The sequence below is a fragment of the Coenobita brevimanus genome, chromosome 75, assembly GCF_032717465.1.
Source record: "Coenobita brevimanus isolate Jiangsu-jjx chromosome 75, ASM3271746v2, whole genome shotgun sequence".
NCBI classification, from domain to species: Eukaryota; Metazoa; Arthropoda; class Malacostraca; order Decapoda; family Coenobitidae; genus Coenobita; species Coenobita brevimanus.
The window spans coordinates 3,858,458-3,885,585 of NC_137028.1; the positions used below are offsets into that span (position 1 = coordinate 3,858,458).

General features: G+C 40.5%; 1 protein-coding gene across 1 annotated transcript in view; it reads right to left on the reverse strand.

The window, feature by feature from the left end:
- LOC145408002 (uncharacterized) overlaps positions 1-27,128 on the reverse strand; it is a 65,930-nt gene that overhangs the window by 28,243 nt on the left and 10,559 nt on the right. The window contains exons 3-10 of the mRNA XM_080278806.1: positions 26,450-26,491; positions 23,351-23,594; positions 20,581-20,672; positions 18,915-19,041; positions 16,779-17,298; positions 9,551-9,782; positions 7,599-7,820; positions 875-1,016 (exon numbers count right to left, since the gene is read on the reverse strand). Of these exons, the coding sequence (XP_080134932.1) occupies positions 875-1,016; positions 7,599-7,820; positions 9,551-9,782; positions 16,779-17,298; positions 18,915-19,041; positions 20,581-20,672; positions 23,351-23,594; positions 26,450-26,491 (1,621 nt within the window). The remainder of the gene's footprint in view (positions 1-874; positions 1,017-7,598; positions 7,821-9,550; positions 9,783-16,778; positions 17,299-18,914; positions 19,042-20,580; positions 20,673-23,350; positions 23,595-26,449; positions 26,492-27,128) is intronic.

The window sequence follows — 27,128 nt, forward strand, 5'->3', positions numbered from 1 at the left end:
CAAATTACCAAAAACAAGCAAAATGCACGGTCACCCCTCTGGCTCGGAGCGCCTCATATATAGCCTACATTAACTCCTTCACTATCAAGTCTCAATTACACTGAGAAAAAATGTTTGTGGATAGCTATCTATCTCTCTATCACCAAATCCTTTTTTTGCCCCATCAGTACTGTTGGAGAATGATGTTAGGCTACTTAATCTCCAACTTTTATGGTGAGGGTGATCAACCTTATTCATAATTCCCTGTGTGGCATTATGTGAACAATAGAATAATACTCTCCGACCATCCCTTATATACAGTATAAACCCTAGTAGGCTTAATCCTGTTGGAACACTTAATAAGCTAAATCAATAGGCATCATCTGGTTGTATTGTCACTCCTTAAGGTAGTAAAAGGGCTCCTGGTTTACAGAAAACCATTTGGCTTGTCACACCATGTAGACATCTGAAGGCTGCACTACATTAAGTGAGCGGATGGTGGGTGTCCCCACCTACCAAGTGCTAAGAACACCTGAATCAAGGACAAATGGCATATGTCACTTAAAGCTACTGTATTTCACTTAAAATACCATTTTGTATACACAAATCTATGGCTTTAAGTAGCGAAACTTTTATTACCACATCAAAACTTCACTGACACTTCTTTGCTTGCTGTGGCAATGGAAGATGTTATGGTGTAAAAGAAAATCTTTCTGATGCAACGAGGCACACAGTTATGAGAAAGAAGTATACTCTTCTGACATATGGGTAAGCATATGCCAGGCAAGACACAATGCTAGCTGGGAATTGTTTGTGACCTTCTACTAATGGTCATATACTAGGAGGTAGCAATAAAAGATATACAGGTCAGAATAAACCGTGGAATATTACTGACTTGGTGCAGTGAATGTGATGGATATGTCTCCTTCCTGACCAGGTTCCAAAGGGGGGCACACTACCTTCTTACATGCTGGCTTCAACTTCCACCCAGCTGGTGAGCCTCGGAACCGTACCTGGGTCCACTTACACAGGGTTGTCTGAAAGCATTGATAAATAGTAACATTCTGTTCTAATTTAAAATGCCTGTTTCCTCTTTTAACTTGTATACCTTTTTCAGATCATCATCTGAATGCGTACAGTGGGTACCTATTCATGAGTGTCAACATGGGCACATATCCACTCACTCGATGTAGTGCTGCTCTCAGGTGTCTGCTCTTTCCTCTCCTCCATCCTTCCTTCCTTCCATCCTCTTCCGTCTTTTTTTCCTTCATTCTTTCCTCGTCCTTCTGCCTACAGGTGACTTTTTGCTCCCTCTTCTGTCTTTCTTTCCTTCATTCTTTCCTCTTCCTTCTGCCTTTGGGTGACTCTACACTGTGTGACAAGCCAAATGGTTTCCTGTACACCAGGAAACCATTTACTATGCTGGGTGGTAACCCTATAGCCAAATTTTGGCACCTGGTGGTTTTGTGGGTAATTACAGCGCTCCAATCGGACTGAACTGGTGAAAGTTTATATCAAAGGGGTGGTTGGGGTTTATTGCTCACCTAATGCCCCTCAAGGATGTGCGAGGCAAGTCACTCTCATCTTAAATGCCACAACCAACGTGCCTAGCCCCAGGCTCCTACACTCCTCATGGGGCAACATAGGATTGGATGATGGATGGATGAATATAATTTTTTTGAGTTGACTAAAACTGACTCTATCAGATAGGTATATGTGAAACTACAGAACGTGGTGAAATCTGGGGGGGACCTATCTGATGAAGCCAGGATTCTCTGGGCTTGAATGAGGAATGAATGGAAGCGTGGCCCACTGAATTGAGCAAACTTAGCCTGTCTGGACGTTGCTACTCCTCACCCTGCCCTAAGGTGGGAAAGGAGGTTCGGATGATGATGAATGCGACTAAAATTTCACATAGTGACTGCATTTCACAATCACATGAATTGTCTTTGCTTCCAAAACATGTCTCTGCATTTGAGGACTTGCTGCATCATGCATTTTCCCCTTTAAATAATTAGTCAAATGATCTTATGAACATCAAAACAAATATATAAATTAAAAAATATATATATCCCTTCCATGATGCAGGAACCCAGAGGTTTAGGCTACCGTATTCCAGAACACTGAAAAATAGATACCAGTCTATGTCTCTGATAGTATTAAATGGCTGACAAACTCTAAGGGCCGTAGTCTTAAACACTGGGCAAGCGTTCCCCTTGCCCTATCTGTACCTTCTGGTAATCTTAACGCACGAAAGGGAGAGTGTTCCCCGGCGAACAGAAGAGGATTACCACAGTGTAGTACTGGAATTCATAGGGAGTCTCACAGCACCCATTCATCATATCATCGTAGCCTTGTGCAAAGAAAACTATGCAGAATTTGAAGGACTGTAAGGTGTGTGTGATGGGAATTTTAATTTAATGATAAAACCGTTAAAAAAAAAAAAAAAAAAAGTTTAATATTTTCATCATTTCAAAAGACTTCACTGCTTCTCCAGAGATGGTTAATTTACAACGAAACAAAAATGAAGATGAATTACTGTATCCACTTCCATTTTATTTTTCAATACTTCTACCAAGCCATTTATTGGATATGATGCATGATATGTTTATAATTAGTATAATTAGTTCACGAAATGATTCCTACAATACAGAAAGGCTGAGTACTATCTGAAAAGATGAATCCTGCACAGCCAATTAATGTGAATTACGAACTCTTATGTTTGCATTTAGTACACCTTTACAGGTCAGCACTAAATTGTTCTGGCTTGGCAATATATTTCTCTGATGCATTCTGGTGTGATCTGAACGAATCTGACCTTCAATTTCGGTGCTCATGATTGGTTTTCAAATTAACCCCCCTGTCCAAGTGTCTTGAGGGACTGGTGGGATTTTGGGGTTCTGGGTGAGAAAGATGGCAAAAACATCAATTTGGAGCAGAAATAGTCAAAATCGGTATGGCCAGCCAAGGCGTATCCACAGGGTTATTACTAACTGCATGAACCTCTTTGAAGCTATGTTGGACACTGAAATTTTCCTACAGTACAGGTTCTCCAAAGCCTGTATGCATACTCTTATTCACAGTATTCGAGAACAAATGCCAGTCTTTAATAATAAAATAGGTAAGAATTGCTAACATTAAGAGATTATATTGTACATGAATCTCATAAACTGTCCTATGTGTTTTTTTCTTTTATCTTTAGATTTTAATGTGGTAGGCGGGGGCATTCATCATCCACTCACTCGATGTAGTGCTGCTCTCGGGTGTATGCCCTTTCCTCACCTCCCACTTTTCCTTCCTTCCTTCCTCTTCTGTCTTTCTTTCCTTCATTCTCTCCTGGTCCTTCTGCCTATGGGTGACTTTACACTAAGTGACACACCAAATGGTTTCCTATACACCAGAAAACCATTTACTATGCTGGATGGTAACCATATACCCAGATTATGGCACCTGGTGGTTTAGTGGGTTTAGTGGGTAACTGCAGTGCTCCAAGGGGTGGTTGGGGATATTGCCAACGTAATGCCACTCATGGATGAGTAAGGCTGGTCACTCTCATCTTAAATGTCAGGGCCAACTTGCCTAGTCCTGGTCTCCTATGCTCCTCATGGGTCAATGTAGGACTGGATGTTGGATGGATGGATGGAAATCTTAAAATTAATTAGGGCTACCAACTGTTTGCTGGGCCTACCTACACAAAGGGGTGCACTCTTACACTTTCAAGATTATCGCTTACATTGAAGGTGTGAGCTTCCACTTCAAGCAGGGCACAGGAAGGGTAACCCCTGCCCTCAGTTTCAACACTAAGGCCATAAACCCCTCTTGGAGATTCAAACTTACCACCAGATGTACACAATATTACATCAAGTTCTCACCGTAAATTAAATTTCCTTTTTATTAGCCTATGTTGCTTTTTACTATCAATCCCACAGCACAGTACATTACGTAACTAATATAATTCCCATGTTACCTATGAAACTGACATGATAGTTCCTACAAATTTACTGTATCAGTACCAAAGGTATATACAGTACAGTCTTCATACAACACGAGATAGGTTATGCCGAACCTCATGCAAGATCAATTTTGCACTAAAATGTCATGTGTATTTACATGTAAAATAGGGGGTTAGGTTCTAGGAGCCCCAGATTTTTCATCAAAAATATTTTTAAAGATAGGTTATTACAAATACGTCTGCCGTAAGACACCCAAGACGTGTGTGTACGGTATATACGATCTCACCGACTTGACACATCAGTGCATTTCAACCTAACCTAACCAACTAGTTTTGCCCCCTAATACTCCCCACCAAGGACTGCCACTAAGCCTCTTGAAAGTTCTCATTACTATTCAAGCAAAAATTTCTGACCTAATCAGCACATGAATAACAGAATAACAGCTGACCAGCATCAGGCACATTTCGCCAAGAATCATTTTCGGCGGCGGCGGCGGCGGGGGGGGGGCATTAGTCATCAAAAATAAAAGAAAAAAATATATATACTGACGTCGTTAGCATGGAGTGATTGCATACTTCTCACTTCTCAGATACACACGACTGCAGTATTCGTGAATAATAAACAAGTCAGCCAAGAAGTATAATTTGTATGACAGTACACAATAATTCACAAGAACTGAACTCACATAATTATCTTACCTATTTACGTCAACATGTTAGTGTCTTCACATACCATAAGAGCAGAATTCTCTTGACCAAAGACTGTCGGTTTATAACAAAGGTTGGGCACAAAGCTCTTTCCTCCTCCCCCCATGTTGCACCAAAGGTGAAAACATGAATTTTACTGCTCCTACATCATCAACTTCCCCCCTCCCCAACAAAGAAACTATCCACATCGTAAACACACCCAACTCATTTTACCTGTCCGATCGTTTGCATTTAACCTCCCACACCACATGCCACTTCGTCCAACAGTGTTACATTTTCCTTTTGAATAAATGCTTTTCTTGTGTTCATAGCACTTTCAGGGTGCTCAGGCATAACTAAAGTTAGTTTGGAACCACGTGCTCAGAGTTCTGAGAGGAAATAAGGAGAAAGGAAATAAGCATATAAACATTTCTCATCACAGTGACGATCCACACAACACAGAGGCAAGTGTGCAAGGTGGTATGGGACATGGGTCACGTGGGCCGGGTTGGGTCGGGCTGAGGAAGCTAATCAGCGACCGACAAAAGCATTACACAAGAGTTGTAAACAAATGCAGTCATCTGGAAATCCAGTACCTAAGCGCACACACTTCCCACACAGTTTCTCTCACGCAACTGAGTGAAATTACTGTTATCAAGTAATTATGGGATATATTAAATGCCCGTGTTATCGTAAGATCATTGTTTCTTTTTGTCTTAAATTGCAACTCTACTAGTAATATAAACACCAGCAAAGATGATGATATAACATTTATACCAATTTAACTAATTTCCAGTAGCATATTTGGCCATGGGATATTTTTGTGGCCCAGCAGCAGTTATCATTGGTGTCAGATGACTGATTTTCCAACCGTCCTGAGGTTTTTTGTGGATGCTTGTTGTTTATGCATTGTTTCCTTGGTGTTTTGCATTAATATGGATCATCCTATGTGTGTTCTGATGTCTAAATATGGCAGATTGACCTGAAAACAGTGCCAAAATTAGGAGGGGTACTGTACATACAATAGTGTATAGGTTGGGTGTTTTTTGGTTTTTCAATTTTTTTTTCTTGGTTTTCTTGGTGTTTGGCATTACTTTGGATATTCCTATGTGTGTTTTGATGTCTAAATATGGCAGACTGACCTGAAAACAGTGCCAAAATTAGGAGGGGTATTGTACTTACAGTAGTGTATAGGTAGGATGTCTCTTCGTTTACAACATTTTTTTCATGGTTTTCATTTTAGCATTACTTGTATATTCCTATGTGTGTTTTGATGTCTAGACATGGCAGACTGAACTGAAAACAGTGCCAAAACTAGGAGGGGTACTGTACATACAGTAGTGTATAGGTAGGGTGTTTTTGGTTTTCTGCAAGGCTTGGTGGATGAGTTTGGGAGAGTGTGTAAGAAACGGAATCTAAAGGTGAATGTAGGGAAGAGTAAAGTGATGGTCTTTGAGAGAGGTGAAGTCAGTGAATGTACACCGAGGTTAGATGGTGAGGAATTGGAAAATGTGAGTACGTTTAAGTACTTGGGTAGTGTGATGAGTAAGGATGGAGGTTTGGAGGGTGAAGTGCTTGAAAGGGTACAGCAGGGAAGAAAGGTTGCTGGTTCTTTGAAAGCAGTGATAAGAAACAGGGAAGTGAGCATGGATGTGAAAAAGTTACCACATGACAGTATTGTGATACCAACTCTAACGTATGGAAGTGAAGCTTGGACGTTGTTGGAAGGACACAAGTCAAGAGTGAGAACAGTGGAAATGAGTTATTTAAGAGGAGCCTGTGGAGTCACATGGTGAGACAGACTGACGAATGAGGATATAAAGAAGCGTTGTGGTGTGGATGTGCATGTGATAGGAAGCGTTATGAGGAACACACTGAGGTGGTTTGGCCATGTGGAGAGGATGGAGGGTGAAAAACTGACGAAGAGAGTGTATGTGAGTGAGGCGGAGGGGGGGGGAGAGGAAGGGGGAGGCCGAGGATGAGATGGAAGGATGGGGTGGAGAGGTATATGAGAGAGGAGGGTGTGAGTTGGGAGTAAGGCAGTGAAATGGCGGGGGATAGGGCGACTTGGAGGCGATTTGTTTGTGGCCACCCCAAACGGGATTGAGGCGTCTGGCAATAGATAGATTTTTTTTTTTTTTTTTTTCATGGTTTTCTTGGTGTTTAGCATTACTTTGGATATTCTTATGTGTGTTTTGATGTCTCAATATGCCTGAATGACCAAAAAACACTGCCAAACTAAGCTCAGGCACTGTACAAACAGGTTAGGTATAGCTTGGAGGTTGGGCATAGTACGGGTATATTGTCCATTTTCCGGACAATGCCAATACCCGGACAGGCCTTTGGCTCTATTATGTCAGATAACTGAGGGATTACTGTACTCACTGAACCACCAGGGGCCATAATTTGGTTATATGGTTACCACCCAGCATAGTAAATGGTTTCCTGGTGTACAGGAAACCATTTGGCTTGTCACTCAGTGTAGTCACCCACATGCAGAAGGAAGAGGAAAGAATAAATGAAAGAAGCACAGAAGAGGAAGGAAGGAAGGGAGGAAAAGGCAGACACCGAAAGCAGCACTACATCGAGTAATTTTATAATATATATACATATATATATATATATATATATATATATATGTATGGGTTTACACACATACACACACACACACACACATATATATATATATATATATATATATATACAGTATATATATATATATATATATATATATATATATATATATATATATATACATATAGAGACAGACAGACACACAGACACACAGACATACAGACATATATATATATATATATATATATATATATATATATATAGGCATACATACACACACACAGACATATATATATATATATATATATATATATATATATATATATATATATATATGTTGTGATACTTTGGAGCATGTCACAGCCTTACCATGAGGACTACCTATGCTGAGAACAACAAATCTAACCTTATCATTCCATGTCCTTATTCCAGAATTGGCTACTTTCCATGTCTTTATGAACTCTGCCCCTGGTGCCACTTCTGAGCCATCAGGATAGGTCAGATCACAAACAAAGCGAGCATCAAAGCCCTGGGTGGCTACTGATGCACCTTCACTGGGTGAATCTTCTGCAAGAGCCTCAAGTTCTTGTAAAGCTGAATGTAGGAGTGATGCATCTACAGGAAATGCCTGAAAAGAGGAGATATAATATCTTTCTGGTTTTGTCCCGAAATAGCCATGTAAAATATGTTACTTAAAATACAGACTTACAACAAGGCAATAAACAGGATGCAGGTGGGGAAGGCAGCAGGTGTGTCTGGGTTGACTGCTTAAATGTTGAAAGCCTCAGGCGATATAGGAGTGGGATTAGTCACTGATTCGATGGATATGATTTTATACGAGTGTGCTGTCCCAGATGACTGGCTGAAACGTGCAATTGTAAATGTGCACAAGGGGAAGGGTGATGCCCTGGGAAGAGGAAGTTATAGAAGCATAACGCTTTTGGACCAGATAATGAAGGTAATGGAGAGAGTTCAAGAAAGCATGATTAGAGACAGAGTGAATATTGACAAGATGCAGTTTGAGTTTATGCCACGCACAGGGACCACTGATGCCATATTCACTGTTGGACAGATTCAGGAAAACTATATAGGAACGAAAAGTGAACTGTACTTTGTTTTTGTTGATTTGGAGAAGGCATTTCACAGAGTCCCTGGAGAGGTGGTGAAGTAGGTAATGAGAAAGCTTTGGACTGAGAAGTGGCTGATTAGCGTGGTTATTGCTATGTATGTGGGTGCTTGCACCCAGGTAAGGGTAACTGGAGATCTGAGTGAACAGTTTTTCGTGAATGTCGGGGGTGCATCACGGGGTCAGTCTTGAGTCCCTTGTTATTTATCATGGTACTGGAAGCCCTCTCCCGTGACCTCAGAAATGGACTCCCGCGGGAGATGTTCTATGTTGATGATTTCGTGTTGACTGCAGAGAATGAAAGGTTGGATGAGGAAAGAGTCAGGATGTGGAGAGACGGTATGGGGCTCAAGGACTTATGACTAAATGCAGATAAAACAAAACTGATGGTATCTAGGGCTGGTGGTAGTACTGTACTGTCAAAGAGGAAGGAAAGTGGCCATGTGCGATCTGCCACAAGGGCGTGGGAAGTGATTTCATACTGTGCAGTGTTTGTCCTAAGTGGGTGCATAAGTGATGTAGTGGTACTGGAGGTAGACTGCAAGATACTGCTGACTTTATGAGTGCGGTGTGTTGGGGAGGGCATGTGGAGACTGTCAGGTGTGAAAGGACTGAATTTGCTGGTGAGTCTCTTGCATGTGTGTTAGAGTTTTGTTATTTGGGAGACATGCTGTGTGATGGAGGTGGGGCTAGAGCTAGTTCTGTGGCTAGAGTGAGGAGTGGTTGGAAGAAGTTCAGGAAGCTCTTACCTCTCCCAACACTGGTTACAGCTGCTCTAATCTCTCCATTCCCATTCATCAGACTTTCAAAATATTATTTCCATCTGGTCCTTACTTTATCCCCATGGGTTAATAATCTACCACTTACATCCTTCATACTTTCACATTTCTTTCCACTGTCACTTCTACATTTCCATCCCTCTTTCCAAAATAACTTCCCATTTTCAGAGTAATTTGCATTTATTTTTCTTCTTAGGTCATTTACCTCCTTTATGTCTTCACTAGTATATACAGTATTCAGTCTTATTTCAATTGAAACCCCGTTCTGTATCCACTCTAAGACAGAAATTTTTTATTATAGGCAACTGGACAGCATATACTTCATCCACTCATCATTAAATCCTTTACTGTGTCATTAGCAATATTAGCATCTGGAGCTTGGCTTTAAAATCCTAATAATATACACAACAGGAATGTCTTTGAACAACTACAGTATACTGTACCAAGCCTTACCTTGTTATCAATGCTGACTCTTTTTGCTTTGCCAGCTTTCAAATTACCAGCTTTACGTTCATTGCGTCTCTGTTGTCGCTGCTCTGCAGTAAGAACTCTGTGCTGCTTGTCTACCATCTTTCGTAGTTTGCTTAACTCCCCTAGAGAGCAAGACTGCTTTTTCCTGAGGCCCTCCATCTTGGCTAAAACTTTTTCTTGTGTACGAGTTGGCTTGTCCATTTCTTCTGTATGCCTGTTAAAATAAATTTGCAACAATATTATACTGTACTTTACAAAGGAAGAATATTTTCTTAGTTCCATACAATCATTATAACAGTCACTGCACCTCCGTAATTACAGTAAAATTGTTGCTTAGGTACAGGTGCGGACATGTCAATCAGAAATATCCCATCCGCCAGCAAGGTGGTGTAATGCTTTCTGCATCTGGTAAACTGATTCATATGAAACTTCACCAGGTTTCGTTCAGTCACTAGGACGAACCAAACACGGTGATCATTGCTGCTGTGTGCAGTTACTGGTGGTAATATAATATATATGCAATGTTCTGCCAAAAAATATACTGATAATAGCATGTCATGATTATGGTAAGTTTTCTAAAATTGTCACACATTACACCCTCCACATAATGGTAGTTACTATGAATGAAACTGATTTCATGAGTGGTTTAGTTTTGAGTCATGAACCATGCAACAGTTAGCAATTAATCAGACAAGTCATGGGTAACAGCTTTCCCACAACTATTATTGAACAGTGAATTATCATGATGCCCATCCTCCTTACTGTGAACCCGACACTGGTAAACCTCTAAAATTGAAGCAAGTTCACCACATATAGGAGGTGGCAGGGTGGGGGTGGAGGACCTAGGAGACAGGAGGAGGAAGGTGGGTGAGGAAGGGGACAATAGTGGTCGAACTGCAGGCTAGAGGAGAGGGGTGATGGGGAAGGGGACTGTGGACTTTGGTAGACAACAGGAGCTCAATGGGAGGGATAGATTTCAAAGTGATGACTGGGCCAAATTACTGGTTCATGGAGAACATGGAACTCTAGTCTGACCATGAAACGTTAAGCTGACGTTGCCACATGTTGTAATTGACCATTATGGTTTGTAACAGTTCACGACACACTTTCCATTGGATGGCTCAGTACCCCCCTGCATTATGAGTATGGTGACTATTTGCTAATGTGCAAATATATGACACGTCCCTGCAGTTTGTCAAATGTTACAGCTGTTGTCATAGTGACTGGGAATTACTCTTGTAGCTCGCAGTATCATCATGGATGACGACTGATATCGCAAACAGAGTAGGGACAGACCTATATGTCTCTTTCCTTTCTTACCAATAAATACAGTCTGACAGTAATGATGGTCCCTATGATTCTCACTGATATCTGTATGGCACCAATGTAAAATAAAGGTGGATTTACTTAACCTAATTTTATGTTATCTTTTTCTCTATGCTGTGTTTGGCTACTGAGCAACTATCATATGCCCATGGCATTCCTCCACAAATCCTCGAGCCAATAATGGTGGAACTAGGTTGTAACATCCGCAGTTATCCAGTCTGCACATGTGCATATTACATCAACTATACCGTTAGTTACAGAAATCACTTGGATTAAATGCAAACACACACTTTATCTGCAGTGTGTTTTATTATTCTAAACAATCGAGTACTGTTCACACTGTATGAAATTGGCAGAATAAAGATAAATAAGAGGACAATTGTCCACTGCCATGTTCACTGAGCACAACTACTGAGCCATACATCTCAGTAGTGTTCAGACACAAAGCTGTTGTCCTGGCTGAGTGACGGTGCATGTTGCAATCCATTAAAGAGGACAGGTGAACCACTGTCAATGATGTACTGTATAAACATGTGAACCAGGGTTCATGGTGTAGTAGTCATTATGGCCATCTCCCTTCCCCGTCAGCATTCACGTCTGAGTGCATGCAGTTGTCACGAGGAGGGAGGGGCAGACAGTGAACTGGATACTGAGGTTGTGAATTAGATTGCTTGACAGTTACACATCTTTCATACCCTCGCAGTATAGGGTTTCCAGTAATTCGACATAAAGATCATGCAATACAGCCGATAAGGCATCTTTCTACCCACCTTTTAACCTACCCCAGTACAGTATTGCCACCTGTGTTCTTGAACTCAGTCCATCCTCCCCTCCTAGTAAATCACGTTTTCGTTTACATTGGTGCCATACAGATATTAACAAGAACCATAGGCACAAATCACTACAGTTAACTATTACTTATTGTGGCAAGAGAAAATTTCTCCCTCCCTCTCTTCTGCTTTCATTATTACAATTGTCACCCATGATGTTACTAAGTAAACGCTACAAGAACAGCTCACAAACACAATGTCAACAGGCGTGACATCAGGCAAACATTCAAGGGGCGTTTCATATATCACCAAGTGATGACACAGTTGTTACCATACACTAATAATGCAGGGTTTGTGTGATGTGCCATCCCGTGGGGAGTAGATCGTCCTATAGAAGATATAACATGCTGGTAGATTACCTAACATGCCAAAGTCTGCATAATGTTTAACGGCATGACTATCAAATTCCATATTCAATATTAAACTATAGGTGATTTGGAACCATGCCACCAGTGTATCATTTATCCATCCCATCCTAGCTTCCTGCTACAGTCTACTCTCCCCTACCCAATCACTCATCTCCTGTAGAGCCCCCCTCCCATCAGCCATACCACTACTGTCCCCTCTTCATCCACCACCCTCCTCCTGTCTCCAATTGCCCCACCCTGCCTCCTCCTGTGGCATCATCTCATATGAAACTGCGTCGATTAAAGAGGTCTTGTAGTTCCACGTTCACGGTCAGGGAGGAGAGGGGTCATGGAAAGTCTGTGATTATGATAGGTGATGAAATGCAGATAATGTTATAATGGTTTACATGCTGGCCACAGGTAAATGTTGTATGGATCATAATGTTTGTCGAAGGTCACACTTACAAAACCTGTGTGTTTCATGTGAATAAAATACAAATATGTATGGTGTGAAATTATTTTACCATATTCACAAAAAGTTACTTATTTTCAGTATACTGTCAGGTGGGACGTTGTTTATATACAACCAATAACTACGCAGAGTAACAATGATCACCGAGTTTGGTTCATCCTGGTGAAGTTTCATACGTATCAGTGTTATCAGATGCGGAGAGTATTACATTACCTCGCTGGTGGAAGAGGTGTTTCTGTTTGATATGTCCGCAACTGTACTATGTACAATACTGTACAATGAAGTGTCTAGTCCTGGATCACTGAGGTCAATCTTAAATGAACTGTTATTGGTTGCAAACATGCACATCAGATACTAATTAAAGATAAAATAAAATTTTATATCCAATCACTTGCACACAAGTATAGATTAAATGAAACGGTGTTAGTCTAACATAAAATTGCACCAGTTTTGGGGTTTATTGCCCTCGTAATGCCACTCAGGGATGAGTGAGACTGGTCACTCTCATCATAAATGTTAGGACCAACTTGCCTAGCTCCAGACTCCTACATTCCTCATGGGGCAATATTGGATTAGATGATGAATAAATTAAATGAATTAACTCAAATTCATGGTTAGGCTAAAACCAGATCAGTTTGATCAATTGCAGGAAAATCCAGCAGATACAGGGCTGATCAACCATTTTGCTGCTGTGGATTCATATGCCACATATTCAAGATTAAGTCAAATGATTTAATTCTTTTGAAAAATGACACACTCCTGCTACCACTAGACAATTTTATTTTGCTTTGGAAGAATCCCCTTTTAATAATTAATGACTGCTATATCTAGCCTGATGCATATAAACAACACTAATGGTAACAATTACGTAATGCAGTTAAGGAGAAAAAAAAGTTTTTTCTGGAATGGAAAAAGGGTGGTAACAAAGAGAAATACTTGGATGCCAAGCATAGGGTTAGAAAAAGGGGTTTATAAGGCAAAGTCTGAGTCTCACAGACTTTTACCTGATACGCTAAACAGTGTGGAAAGGAAGAATATGACATTTAAGGTGGTAGATCAGAAGAAGAGGGAGAACAGGGATATCATGGGTGAGCAGTGTGTGAAGAATGCTGAAGGAAAGGTTGTGATGAATAGTGAGGATATTAAAGACACCTGAAGAGAGCATTACAACCAGTTGTTGAATGCACAGTTTGACTGGGACAGGGAAGGTTTGGAGCCAGCAGATCCAGTGTTTGGCCCTTGGCCTTTGATTGACACTGCTACTGTGAGCAGGGCAATTAGGATGGATGCAGGTGGGGAAGGCAGCTTGTGTGTCTGGGTTGACTGCTGAAATGTTGAAAGCCTCAAAATAATACAGGAGTGGGGTTAGTCATTGACCTGATAAATATTACATATAAGTGTGTTGTCCCAGATGATTGGCTGAAGAGTGTAATTATAAATGTATACCAGGGGAAGGGTGATGCCCTGGAATGAGGAAATTATAAAGGCATAAAGCTTTTGGACCAGATAACAAAGGTAATGCTGAGAATTCTAGAAGGTATGATTAAAGAAGGAGTGAATATTGATGAGATGCAGTTTGGGTTTATGCCAGGAAAGGGACCACTGATGCCATATTCATTGTCTGACAGACTCATGAAAACTATATAGGAAAGAAAAGAGAACCGTGCTTTGTTTCTGTTGATTTGGAGAAGGACTTTGACAGAGTCTACAGGGAGGTGGTGAAGTGGGCAATTAGAAAGCCTGGGATCAAAGAGTGGTTGGTTAGGGTGATTATGGCTATCTATCTGGGTGCTTGCACCCAGGTAAGGGTGAATGGAGCTTTGAAAAATGAGTTTTCCGTGAATGTTGGGGTGCATCAGGGGTCACTCTTCAGCCCCTTATTGTGCTTGTTTAACACTGGTGGTGTTTCTAGGTCTGTATGGACCAATCACCTCCGAGTGATAGTCTGTTCAAATTACTGTCCCCCTTCACCTTTTTCTGTGCACTGCAAATATTGCATATACATCAACTGTAGTTCTGAAGAGGGGCAACTACTACAGGTTTCAATGACATGTTTCCTACTTCCATTGTTTTTCAAATTTTACGTGAAAATTTTTCCAATAGTAGTATGATGTAAAGTGATTCCACTCTAGTTCTCTCTACAGAACTGATATAGTGTATTTTAATTTTTAGGCACTGCAAAAAGGAAAAAGGGAAAAAGAAGTGTGTGGCAGTCATAGGGACATTTTTATTCTTTGTGTAATAAGAAAAGTATATGGTAGGAAACTTATTGACAGAGTTAGGGAAATTACAGAAGAATTAGTTGGGGAAGAACAAGAAGGTTTTAGGGAGGGGAGAGGTTGTGCAGATCAGGTATTCATTGTTAGGTCTTTAGTGGAAAAGTTTCTAGAGAAAGGAAAGAAGTTGTATGCAGCCTTCATGGATTTGGAGAAGGCACATGACAGGGTGGATACACAAAGAATGTGGAAAGTATTAAGAATATATGGAGTAAATGGGAAGTTGCTGAATGCCATGAAAAGTATGTATGAGGGTGCTAAGGCTGCAGTGCATGTGGCTAGTGAACTGAGTGAATTTTTCTTTTTGAATGTTGGACTGAAACAGGGATCTCATGTCCTCAAGGTTGTTCAATCTGTATATGGATGGGGTTATAAAAGAGATACAAGGTAGGGCAGTGGACGCTGAAGTGACCTTAATGAGATAGGGCAGTGTTTGGAAACTCCCTGTACTGCTGTTTGCAGATGATACTGTATTGTTAAGTGAAGATGAAGGGGAATTGCAAGGCTTGGTGAATGAGTTTAGGAGTGTGTGTAAGAAATGGAATCTAAAGGTGAATGTAAGGAAGAGCAAAGCTATGGTCTTTGAAAGAAATGATGTCACTGAATGTGCAGTGAGACCGAATGAGGAGGAATTGGAGAACGTGAGTGCATCTAAGTACCTGGTTAGTGTGATGAGTAAGGATGAAAGTTTAGAGGATGAAGTGCTTGAAAGGGTACAACAGGGAAGAAAGTCTGCTGGTTCTTTGAAAGCAGTAATAAGGAACAGGAAAGTGAGCATGGAAGTAAAAAAGTCACTGCATGACAGTACTGTGATACTGACTCTAACGTATGGAAGTGAAGCTTGGACCTTGCTGGAAGGACACTAGTCGAGAGTAAGAGCAGTGAAAATGAGTTATCTGAGAGGAGCAGGTGAAGTTATGAGGACAGACGGATTGAGAAAATGGGGAAGTGAAGGAGCTTTGTGGTGTGGATGTGGATGTGATAGAAAGTGTTAGGAGAAATACAATCAGGTGGTTTGGCCATGTGGAGAGGATGGAGAGCGAGAGACTACTAAGGAGAGTGTATGTGAGTGAGGTGGAGGGGGGGAGAGGGAGGGGGATGCTGAGGATGAGATGGAAGGATGGAGTGGAGCCTAGGTATACGAGAAGGGGGTGTGAGCTGGGAACAGGACAGTGAAATGGCGTTGGACAGGGTGACATGGAGGCAATTTGTCTGTGGATGAAAGAGTACTGTAATTCTGTTCTGATTTGCATACATTTTTGTTCCATTTTGTCCCCTAAAATTACGAGACCCACAAATTTTTGTCTAGGCATACAGCCTACATACCTTACCAATTCAATTCACATTCCTCTAGTTTGTTTTCTGTATTTTTGACTATTTTGAGGGTGGTAAATTACCTCCTCTTGCTGAAAGACTTCCTCCCTCTTATTACCACCACATTCCTTAAGCCATACCTACAACTGTTTCTGGCATAATGGAAGAAACTTCCTCAACGTACTCAAAGGTAGATTTCATTTCCCAATTTCCCAACTGGAGCCAAGGATAAGTTAGGTTAGGTTAAATTATTAAGTAGTTAAGCTAGGTTAGGATAGGTTATCAGTTGCCTCGTCAAACTCCACCCCACCTCCTCTGTGATCGACTTGTGAGCAGGAAGCGTGGGTGGAAGGTAGACTCACCTTGTTTACCATGGCTCTCTCGCTAGCAACTGGATGCTTGCTGTGTAAACTGGAGCTATCATATGGATAATTTTATGCCCTACGAGGTCCGCATGATGATGATGATAATGATTACCATACCACTGAACCATTTGGTCACGGCTTTGATATACCGAAACCTGGATAACCAAGCTTTCACTGTACCGTATGGCATCCACTGTGCCATACTAATACTGGAAATAGTAAAGCTTACTTACAAAAAGTCCTGAGCCACACGGGTAATAGTGCCAATTCTCATACTTACTTTGTTGTTGGTTTCTTCCTCTCTGCTCTCTCCTGTTGTTTATTAAACTTCTCTGCCAGTCTCTCTTGCTTTTTAAAATGCTTTTCCTCCAGTTTTTCCTGAAGCCTGATATATTTTTCATCCATTCGAGCAAGTCGCTCCTCCAGCTTTTCTTGCTTTCGGGTGAGTCGCTCTTCTTCTCTAGTTAACTTCTTACGCTTGGTTCCTGTATCATTTATCTCTGCCTTCATATTCAACTTCTTCAGTTTCAAGCCACAAGGAGATTTCAAGACAAGCTTTGGTGTTTCTTCCATTTTATCATTTTCCTTTTCCTTACATTCGCAGTTAGGTACTGGTAATTCGCTCTCAGCCCCACTTGGTGAAATTCTGTTGCCATCACCTCTCTCTTTCTTCTTTCCTTTATTCTCAAAGTCTGATGTTATTAAGTCTAATTTTTGTGTGTCTGACACTTCTTTTCTTTGACACTCATTTTGTAAATTTCCATAAACAGATTGACTCAATAAGGAACACCTGGAAAATTCTGAAAAAAATATAAGAAATCTCATTAAATTACAGTATTTATTCATACAGTACATACTGCATTCTGTTAATATAAAGTTAGTCCTCTCATTGTTGGTTGCCTTTTTAAACATTTATTTATATTATTATTTTGACCATAAACTGCAGAAAACTTACATTATTACATACAGTTTCACTTTTCCTATAAATTCACAGTACCTTGTCAGTGGAAAACTTCTGATATTTTAGAAAATATCTCTAAATTACAGAGAGGACTGCCTGTAATTAGGACCCATAGTAAAACAGGTGTAACAATTGTACAACTGAAGCAGGAGCTTGATCAATCCATCCATCCACCATCGAATCCTATGTTGCCCCATGAGGAGCGTAGGAGCCCGGGATTAGGCAAGTTGGTCCTGACATTTAAGATGAGAGTGACCAGCCTCACTCATCCCTGATGAGTGATAGCAATAAACCCAAACCACCCCTTGGATATAAACCTTCACCAGTTCAATCCAACTGACGTGCCATAATTACCCCCAAAACTACAGGGCGCCAAAGTTTGGTTATATGGTTACCACCCAGCATAGTAAATGGTTTCCTGGTACATGAAACCATTTGGCTTGTCACTCAGTGTTGAGTCACCCACAGGCAGAAGGAAGAGGAAAGAATAAAGGAAAGAAAGACAGACAAGGGAGTGTAAAGTCACCCATAGGCAGAAGGAGGAGGAAAGAATGAAGTAAAGGATGACAGAAGAGGATGTAAGGAATGAAGGATGGAGGAGAGGAAAGGGCAGACACCCGACAGCAGCACTACATTGAGTGAGTGGATGGTCAGCGCCCCCACCTACCAAAAATCACTTTTAATTACTCCTCTAAATACTTCAGGTAGCTCTAAACTGAGTGACAAGCCAAATGGTTTACAGTAACCCAAGTAACCATTTACATCACTGGGAGGTAACCATATAACCAAATACCAGAGTGATGTTGAGTTTATTATGGTGCCCCTGTCAACTGGGGGGAGATGCAAATATGGCGTCCATAGGGGAACCAAACCTCCACTGATGTTCCTTTGCATATGACAGTGTCTTCCCACAGTGGAGTGCAGGGAAGTGTGAAAATCTGGTTCCTGGGTGGATGCCAATTTTGCATTTCTCCACCTAGTTAAGATGCAACATAGTAGACTCAACATCACCCTGTTATCTGGTTAAATGGTTACCATCTATTGTTGCAAATGGATTCCTGAGTTAAATGAAATCACTAGACTTGTCACTCCACCTGAAGTACAGTAGTATGAAAGAGTGACAGGATGGATAGAGAGAAGTAGGATGTGGACAGCACTTCATCAACTGAGTCGATGATGGCTGCAACCACCCACCACTTCATTCTTTATAACAATCCCATCAAATATTTGCTGTTACCAAACACTCCACCATTGTCACTCAGTCATCCCCACTCCTCTATTGAACATCATATGGGTCTAGTAACATTTGTCCATTCACTACTTTCCCAGCTTTTCTGCTTTGCTCTTTTTTCTTTCTCTCTCTCTCTACACTGCTGACTTCTCCTAAAACATTTTTATGTGACTTCTAATTATAAAAATCAAATTAACTGTTACTTCTACAAAATTCAGACATACTTATTTGCAAGTCATCCACTTGTGCTTCTGTTAGTTGTGGAGGAACACCAGGCAGGGAAACACTGCAGTTCTCTCGCAGCATCTCTGTCACCTTTACAGCAACTTCCTGGCTCATCTCCTCACGAAACTAAAGAAATTATTTCCACTTACAAATGACATAAGGTGATAGCCAAATACTATTGGATACAGAATCTCTACACGTTTTTTTTTTTTTTTTTTTTTTTTTTTTAATAGTTCTGGTTAGAATTTATCACCATTTAAATGAAGCCAAGCTTCATCCACACTGGGATCAGCCACAGTAGATAGGATCTTAAACAAACACCAAACCAGCTAATAACTCTGTAACAGATGCCAGAAATTAAGAAAAAAGAAACAAGCAATACGTAACAGACCTTGGAACAGTGTCAGCATCTCAGAATCAGCTGACACTGTATAGATGAATTCCCTGCCTAAATACTGATGATTAAGTGCAATGTGTAACAAGACTTGGAAGACTGTCAGTCTCAATATGGGATCTGACTGTGTAATTTTGGATAAATATATTGCCTAAATATGGTATGAATGATTGGGTGATTACTGTCACAGTGCATGACTCTGTGGTTGTCATTATCGTACCCTGGCAGCCTACCATTCAAAAGTGCATCCAATTTCATATATTATACACAAATCATATTATTATGCACAAATATATTATACACGAATATTATTATATACAAACATATTATACATGAATCACATGCGCCTCATATTGTACACGAAATCAGATGCACTTTTGAATGGTATGTTAATATGACACCAAAGGCATCAACATGTCCAAAGGGGTTAAGGATGTTAGCAAAAAATAATTTCAAGTACAGGATGTTGCCAGTATATATGTTGCATTCAGCATTTGGTGCAGAATATTCCTCATGTAGCCTACTGGCCATACTGTTAAAGTAGTCCACACATGAAGTTGGGGGATGTATTAAAGGTGTAAAGTGTTCACTGGAAGAAATTGGGATTTCCATTTGCCAGCAGGAATCTGGGTTTAGGATGATGATGGTGATGTATGGCAGGAAAGTGCTGTCAACCTGGTTGTTCATCAGAATCAGTGAGAGTAAGACAATGCCCCTACTTCACACATACACAAAACTAAGTTATTATTATACCTGCCAAGTAAATGGTAACAGCCAATTCCATTTTACCACCTTTAAACTATGGCAGCCCAAGGTTAGGCAGCCATGATCCAATACTGTACATTTAAAGGCAGATGACCAGTCTACTTAGCTTGGGTGCATTACATGATTCATCTCTTCTGACTTGAACCTATGCGAGGCCATCTCTCTGTTTACAGCACTCTAACCATAGACCACCGGGCATCTTAGAGACAAAGATAATAAATAAGGAGGGTATGCACCAGTATGTCCCGTATCACTGACAGTCTACTAATGGCATCTCCTTATATCTTGCTTTTTGTAGCTTGTGAGGTGTACTGTAGTCAGGATTTCGATGGTTTGAATTATGTGTGAATGATTGATTCATTTTGCTGTACTAGCATAATGTTAATAGTTCTTCCTCTTCTGTACCTTTTTTTTCTCATTGTTTGGACCCCACCTTACCCAATCCTTTGATGGGGAAAAAAATTGCAGGTGAAGATAATGAAGATGATGATGATGTGAGTGCTAACCTTGGACATGTAATCTCTGAACCACTGAGGTGGTGATTGTAGGGTGTCCTTTTCTTGCATTCCACTTGGTCTCATCCTGCCACCACCATCACCTGAAAAAATGAAATACGGACAAAGAAAAATTAAGATTATCTCCCTCAGAATATCCATCTATCTATCTATTGCCAGACACCTTAATCCCATAAGGGATGGCCACAAACAAATCGCCTCCATGTCGCCATGTCCCCTGACATTTCACTGTCCTCCTTCCAGCGTGCATCCCTCTCTCTCATATATCTCTTGACTCCATCCCTCCATCTCATCCTCAGCCTTCTCCTCCCTCTCTCCCCTTCCACCTCACTCACATACACTCGTTTCATTAGTCTCTTGCTCTCCATCCTCTCCACATGGCCAAACCACTTCAATGTATTCCACCTAACACTTTCTATTACATCCACATCACAATGCTCCTTCACTTCCTCATTTGTCATTCTGCCTCTCCATTGTAACTCCACATGCTCCTCTCAAATAAATAATTTCCATTGTTTTTACTCTTGTGTCCTTCCAGCAAGGCCCAAGCTTCACTTCCAAACATAAGAGTTGGTATCACAATACTATCATGCAGCTATCTTTTTACTTCCATGCTCACTTCCCTATTTGTTTTCACTGCTTTCAAAGAACCAGCAATCTTTCTTCCTTCCTTGTTCTACCCTTTCAAGCACTTTATCCTCCAAACTTCCTTCCTTACTCATCACACTACCCAGGTACTTAAATGCATTCACACTCTCCATTTCCTCATCACCCAACCTCACTGTACATTCAATGACTTCATTCCTCTCAAAGACCATAACTTTACTCTTCCCTACACTAACCTTTAGATTCCATTTCTTACTCTTCTAAACCCATTCACCTTGCAGTTCCCCTTCATCTTCACTTAACAATACAGTATCATCTGCAGACACAGTACCACAGTTTCCAAACGTTGCCCACTCTTATTAGGGCTGCTGAATTTCAGGGCCCAAACAAAACTCCCTTCCCTCAGGAGGTCCCCCTTGGTCCTATCAGTTTTATGATGTCTTTAGTATCCTTTGCTTGTTATCACAAGTTCATTTTTGTTATATTAGTTCAGATTTAACATTACGGAGTTCAGTAAGAATATACCTAACCCTTACAGTTCGGAAAGACTCCCTTACAGCTGAAGCATATTAGAGAGTGCAAATTTATCCACCATCCATCATCCAAGACAGCACTGCCCCATAAGAAGGATAGGAGCCTGGGGCCATACAACTCAACTAGTTGTAATATTAAGCTGAAAATGAGTAGTTGCTTTACCCTAAGTGGCACTGTGTAATAAACTCCAACCACTCCTCAAGGGTAAACCCTTATATGCTGCATCTGGTTGGAAAACGTAACACACGAAATTATCAGGCATCTCAAAATTGTGTGATGGCAATGAAGTTAATGCAGATAAGTAGACAGTACAAAGAGTTATCCATGATCCCTCTGTGTAAATCAGAAAACTGTTCCATAAAGGGGATGATACTCATGTGTGATGGAACAGATGGGAGGAAAAAAAAAAAAAAAAGTTAAATGGTGAAGTTGACAAAAACAATCTGGCAGCGGCAAGAATAAAATACAACATCAATGTCATCATACTGAACAGGTAAATACATGCAAAGAGCCACCTAATAAACAGTGTAGGTTAGTTAATTTGTATGAGTTGGCAAAAGTATATTCTTGCCCACTTAGCTTTATGACTCAACAAGGTTTTTTCCATGCAGAGTATTACATCCAGGCACTAATGAGAATATAATGCCAATGTTCTTCCAACACTGTGAAAGGGTAAAGAAGACTGACTGTAACCTTTAGATGACATATGGCTTCTCTTGGATGCATAAAACTGTCTGTAGCTAGTGACAACACAAAATGAGCATGTGGCACTAAGTAGTAAGACAAAGTACATTACCATAATTTATATGCTAAGAGGAAACTGCTCATAGAGAAAAGGACAGTCATAATCTCCGTGAATTTTTTCTTTAATAGTCAGTTTAATTCAGCTTAATGGAGACCTACTGTATAAAAATGTCAAATTTCATTCTGTGCAATTAGGAACATTACAAAGCATACGAGTGTAAACATAGCTATACAGCCAATAAAGTAAGATAAGAAGTAACTTTATACAAATTAAGCTTCTGACCCAGTTCATATCTTTGGTGACCTGATGAATATAATAAACATAAAATGAAAAAGACATCCTACTTTATTTTAAGGACTAAATGGGACATCTTAGATCTAAAACAGTGCAACCTCCAAGCAACCTTATCCAGCTAAGGGTCACCCCCAATCCCATGAGTTATAATCTATCTTAATTGATCTCTTGTGGCCCAGCAGAATGAATTTGTGCTGTCTGGGTGAATTTTCAACTGTTAATATGGGTATGAGCCCTAAATTCTTAACCTATGAACCAACAGACGAAGGGTTGTATACCATGTGTAATACTGCACAACCCATGTGAAATCCCATGTGCAGTAATGGGAATGAAACCTAAATTCTGAACCTACCAACTAATGGGAAAAGGGTGGTATGCAAAGAGTAATACTGTACTGTTCATGCAAAATCCCATGTACAGAAATGGGTTAATTCCATAGGGATGGCTAGTACATTTAAGGTTTACTTTTGGCTGCCATCAAAGTCAAGTTCTGGTTAGCGAAGCACCGTAATCTAAATATGTCTCATCGAAATACAAACTCATTGCACATTATGATTAGGATAAGACAACATGAAGGCTTGCCTCTCTCAGATGACAGGAAAGTTGGCAGTAGCTTTCTCTCCATCCCCAAAGCTCTTCCTGTAAATCCTAAAGATTCCTTAGGAGGTGAAGATGCTTTGAAAAATGATGCCCCTCCTTCTTTAGGTGGAGATGAGCTGACTCTCTTGATACCTGAGGAAACGAGGGAGAGCACTGTGGGGAGGCCACCCTGCCGTGTGATGTCCAGTACCAGTTTGTCGTGAGCCTCAGCCTTCTTCTTAGCAATCTAGAAGGACAAATTTGGTCAGAAGCACTCTGGGAACTTGAGGGGTATTATTTTCCTGGACCCATATGACAGTAACTCTTCCTTAAAGGTAGTTGTTTATTTTTTGCTCAAGGCCCATTAATAAGTAGCACAGAAGGGATTATGCCGGTGTAATATCACTGTAAACTGAATCATGGAGGACAAGACTTAGGAGGCCTGCAATAACCCCCTCCTTTATGATTTTGGCTTCTTAAACTATGACATAACAGCCCATGTACAATGCAAGCTCCAAAATTTGAAGTGCTTGTGTCCAAGAAATATTCAAACTTTGTAAAAATATGAACTTTAGAAGGAGCATTTATCTGGCTATCCTCGTCTTATTCTACTTTTACCACAGACATACTTTAGACATGAACTTGGTAGTATGGACTAACTGTAGGAATCCTATATTCCAATGTTTTTATAACATGGACATTATCATTTACTGTACCTCTTGAAACTCAAAATATAATACCCAGCACTAACCATGAGCTTTTTTTTTTTTTTTTTTAACCTCTTTCCTCATGTTCTGTATGTTTACTTCTGTTCTTAAACACTTTGAAGCTATATTCATATTTAAAATCCACTAATACACAGAAAGGAGCCTCTGTGGTACAGTGGTAGAGTGTGCGTTTTGCACGCTGGTGAACAAAGGTTTGCCTCCCGCCAGAGTTGTAAAAACTTTGGGAAGCGTTCACCATGCCACTTGCTACTTTAGCGGACACCAGGGATGCTGTGGTTGAACCAGCATCGCATACTACTGTAATATGCTTGCATCCAATCGGCTTAAGGCGGGCCAATTACACTTGGTTCACAGACTACACACACATCCAAAGCCATTACAACACTACAATCACACTCACAAGCACTTCTCACCCTACATACAATCTCTACCAGACAGCCTAAGCCACTGGGTAGAGATACATTGGCTGTATCGTCCCTGCTGCGGTAGGGATAGGCCGGTCCTGCAGTGGACCTCAACGGCTGATGATGATGATGATGATGATGATGAATACACAGAGTGAGAATAATCTTTCATTCAATTATCTACTCAAACTGGAAATACACGAATAGCCTATAATGTACATATCTCACCATCACTTTGCATTTACTAGTGGGTGATCATCTGACTTTTGTTTTACAACCTATTGATGTGTTTGTGTGGTGCAGTCACTCCATACTCAATGTGTGTGCATACCAAACCTGCAGAATGCTTAGTTCACTGTGTATTTAACATGTATATATGACAATGAATACTTACCTAAGTCCATTACTACAGACTTGTCAGAATATCAAAGTCTTAAATACTGATGCAATATAAGTGTATGCCTGTGGGTGACTAAACTAAGTGACAAGCCAAACTGTTTCCTGTACACCAAGAAACCATTTACTATGCTGGGTGGTAACCATATAACCAAATTTTGGCACCTGGTGGTTCAGTGGGTAATTATTGCAATCCAATCAGATTGAGCCGGTGAAGGTTTATATCCATGGGGTGGTTGGGGTTGACTGCTCATGCCACTCAGGGATGAGTGAGGCTGGTCACTCTCATCTTAAATTTCAGGACCAACTGCCTAGCCCCTGGCTCCTACGCTCCTCATGGGGCAATGTGGACTGAATGATGGATGGATGGAAATTTTTTTATTTTTCTGGGCTTTTTTCAAATTTTTCTGGGCTTTATCCATGGATTTATCTGGCTTGGACTTGCTCTTTGACTTGGATGTACCTGCTTGCAACTATTCATCTACACTTCTATGCATTTCTGGTGAGTAAAACAATAACCCATACCATTTTAAGTGTTTACAGTAAAAGCTTGATAGAGTATAACGAACGGAAGCTTGAGAAAACGGAACTTTTTTCCATGAGGGTACTTGCAACATACCGGAAGTTTTCCGTTCTGTTGCGAAGCGTCGGGTTTCCGTAACGGAAACAAGCCGGTTTGTCCGTGGCTGTGGAAAAATAATGATGCACAAGTCATATCCCCTACATTTGGAGGTGAGTTTTTTACTGTTTTATTTATTATTATTACTGTATTATTATTATTATTATTATTGTGGGTTCTGACTGATCTGTGTGTATCATTATGACTAGCATAGGCAGCATGTCTGTGTGCAGCAAAAGAAGCTACTTTGTAGCAACTGTGTACAGTATAGGCTTCAGGTCACGAGTTAGGGAAGAAATATCGGAAAAATCGCAAATTTCCAGAAAATTCTGTTCCATCCGTGGTTTTGGAATGGAAGCTTGAAAAAGTGGAATATTTTATAAAACGGAATAAGGGTTGGCTGAATTATTCCATTATATCAAGCTTTTACTGTATTTAATACTCATGCACACTCATGATCACTAATTTGACCTTTTAGGCTTCTGTAAGTACTTTTATGGTTGTTCTCCATGTTTTCTCATCATTCCTATCTATATTTAAAAATAAAAATAAAAAAATAAAAATAAATAAATAAAGCCAGCACTGGGGTGCCATGAAGGTCCCAAGTTGGCCAGCACCCCGCAGGTTAAACAGAGATGAGTGAACTCACCTAGCTATGCAGGACATCACCCAGCCCTCCTTTCCCATTAGCTTAGATTTGGGTTGGGTGAAACCACAGATGACACAGGTCCAGCTTGTAGAATAAACCCACACAATATACCACACATAATGGAGCATTGCACAGCACATGCCACACTAAAATGCCAAACACATTAACAGTCTAGGGAACCTATGGGACAACCCCATAGTGGCATTTGCTTACCTGCAGCCAATCAGGCAGCCTAGGGGTGAGTAACAACAACAACAACAACAACAACAACAACCAAAGTAGAATAAAATAATAAGCACTACTTACCTTTAATGCTTCCCTGTACTCTTCTTCTGATTCAATTGGAAGCTGAAAAAAGAAAAGAAATAATATTTAGGAAAATGACATAATGGTAGGTGGTGGTGGGCATCATCCACTCACTTGATGTAGTGCTGCCTACTTCTTCCTTAGCCTTTATCATTCTTTTTCTGTGCCTGCCCTCCTCTCTTCCTATTTTTCTCATCTTCCCTGTCACTTCTTATTGCTTTTCTTTCTTTTACAACTGGCTTTACACTGAGTGACAAGCCCAATCATTTCCTGTAAGCCAAGAAACCAATTACAATGCTGGGTGGTAACCATATAACCAAACCATACGTGCTCCCTACGTGTCAACAAGTGGGTTGGTGGAGGGTTAGTGCCCCTCTCCGTAAAACAAATAACTCAAAGTCAAATGGCCACCCCTTACGGGATTATGGTGTCTGGCAATAGATAGATAGATATACATCCTGCATAAAACTTTATTTCAAGCTTTCAATATTGGACACAGAACAGGAAGCAACCTGAGCACCAACATTCACCATCTCTATTATGATTAAAAGAGGGCATTTCATTGGGATATATATATGTGTGTGTGTGTGTGTGTGTGTGTGTGTGTGTGTGTGTGTGTGTGTGTGTGTGTGTGTGTGTGTGTGTGTGTTTTAAAAAATGTGACCAATCTGTGTGGGTT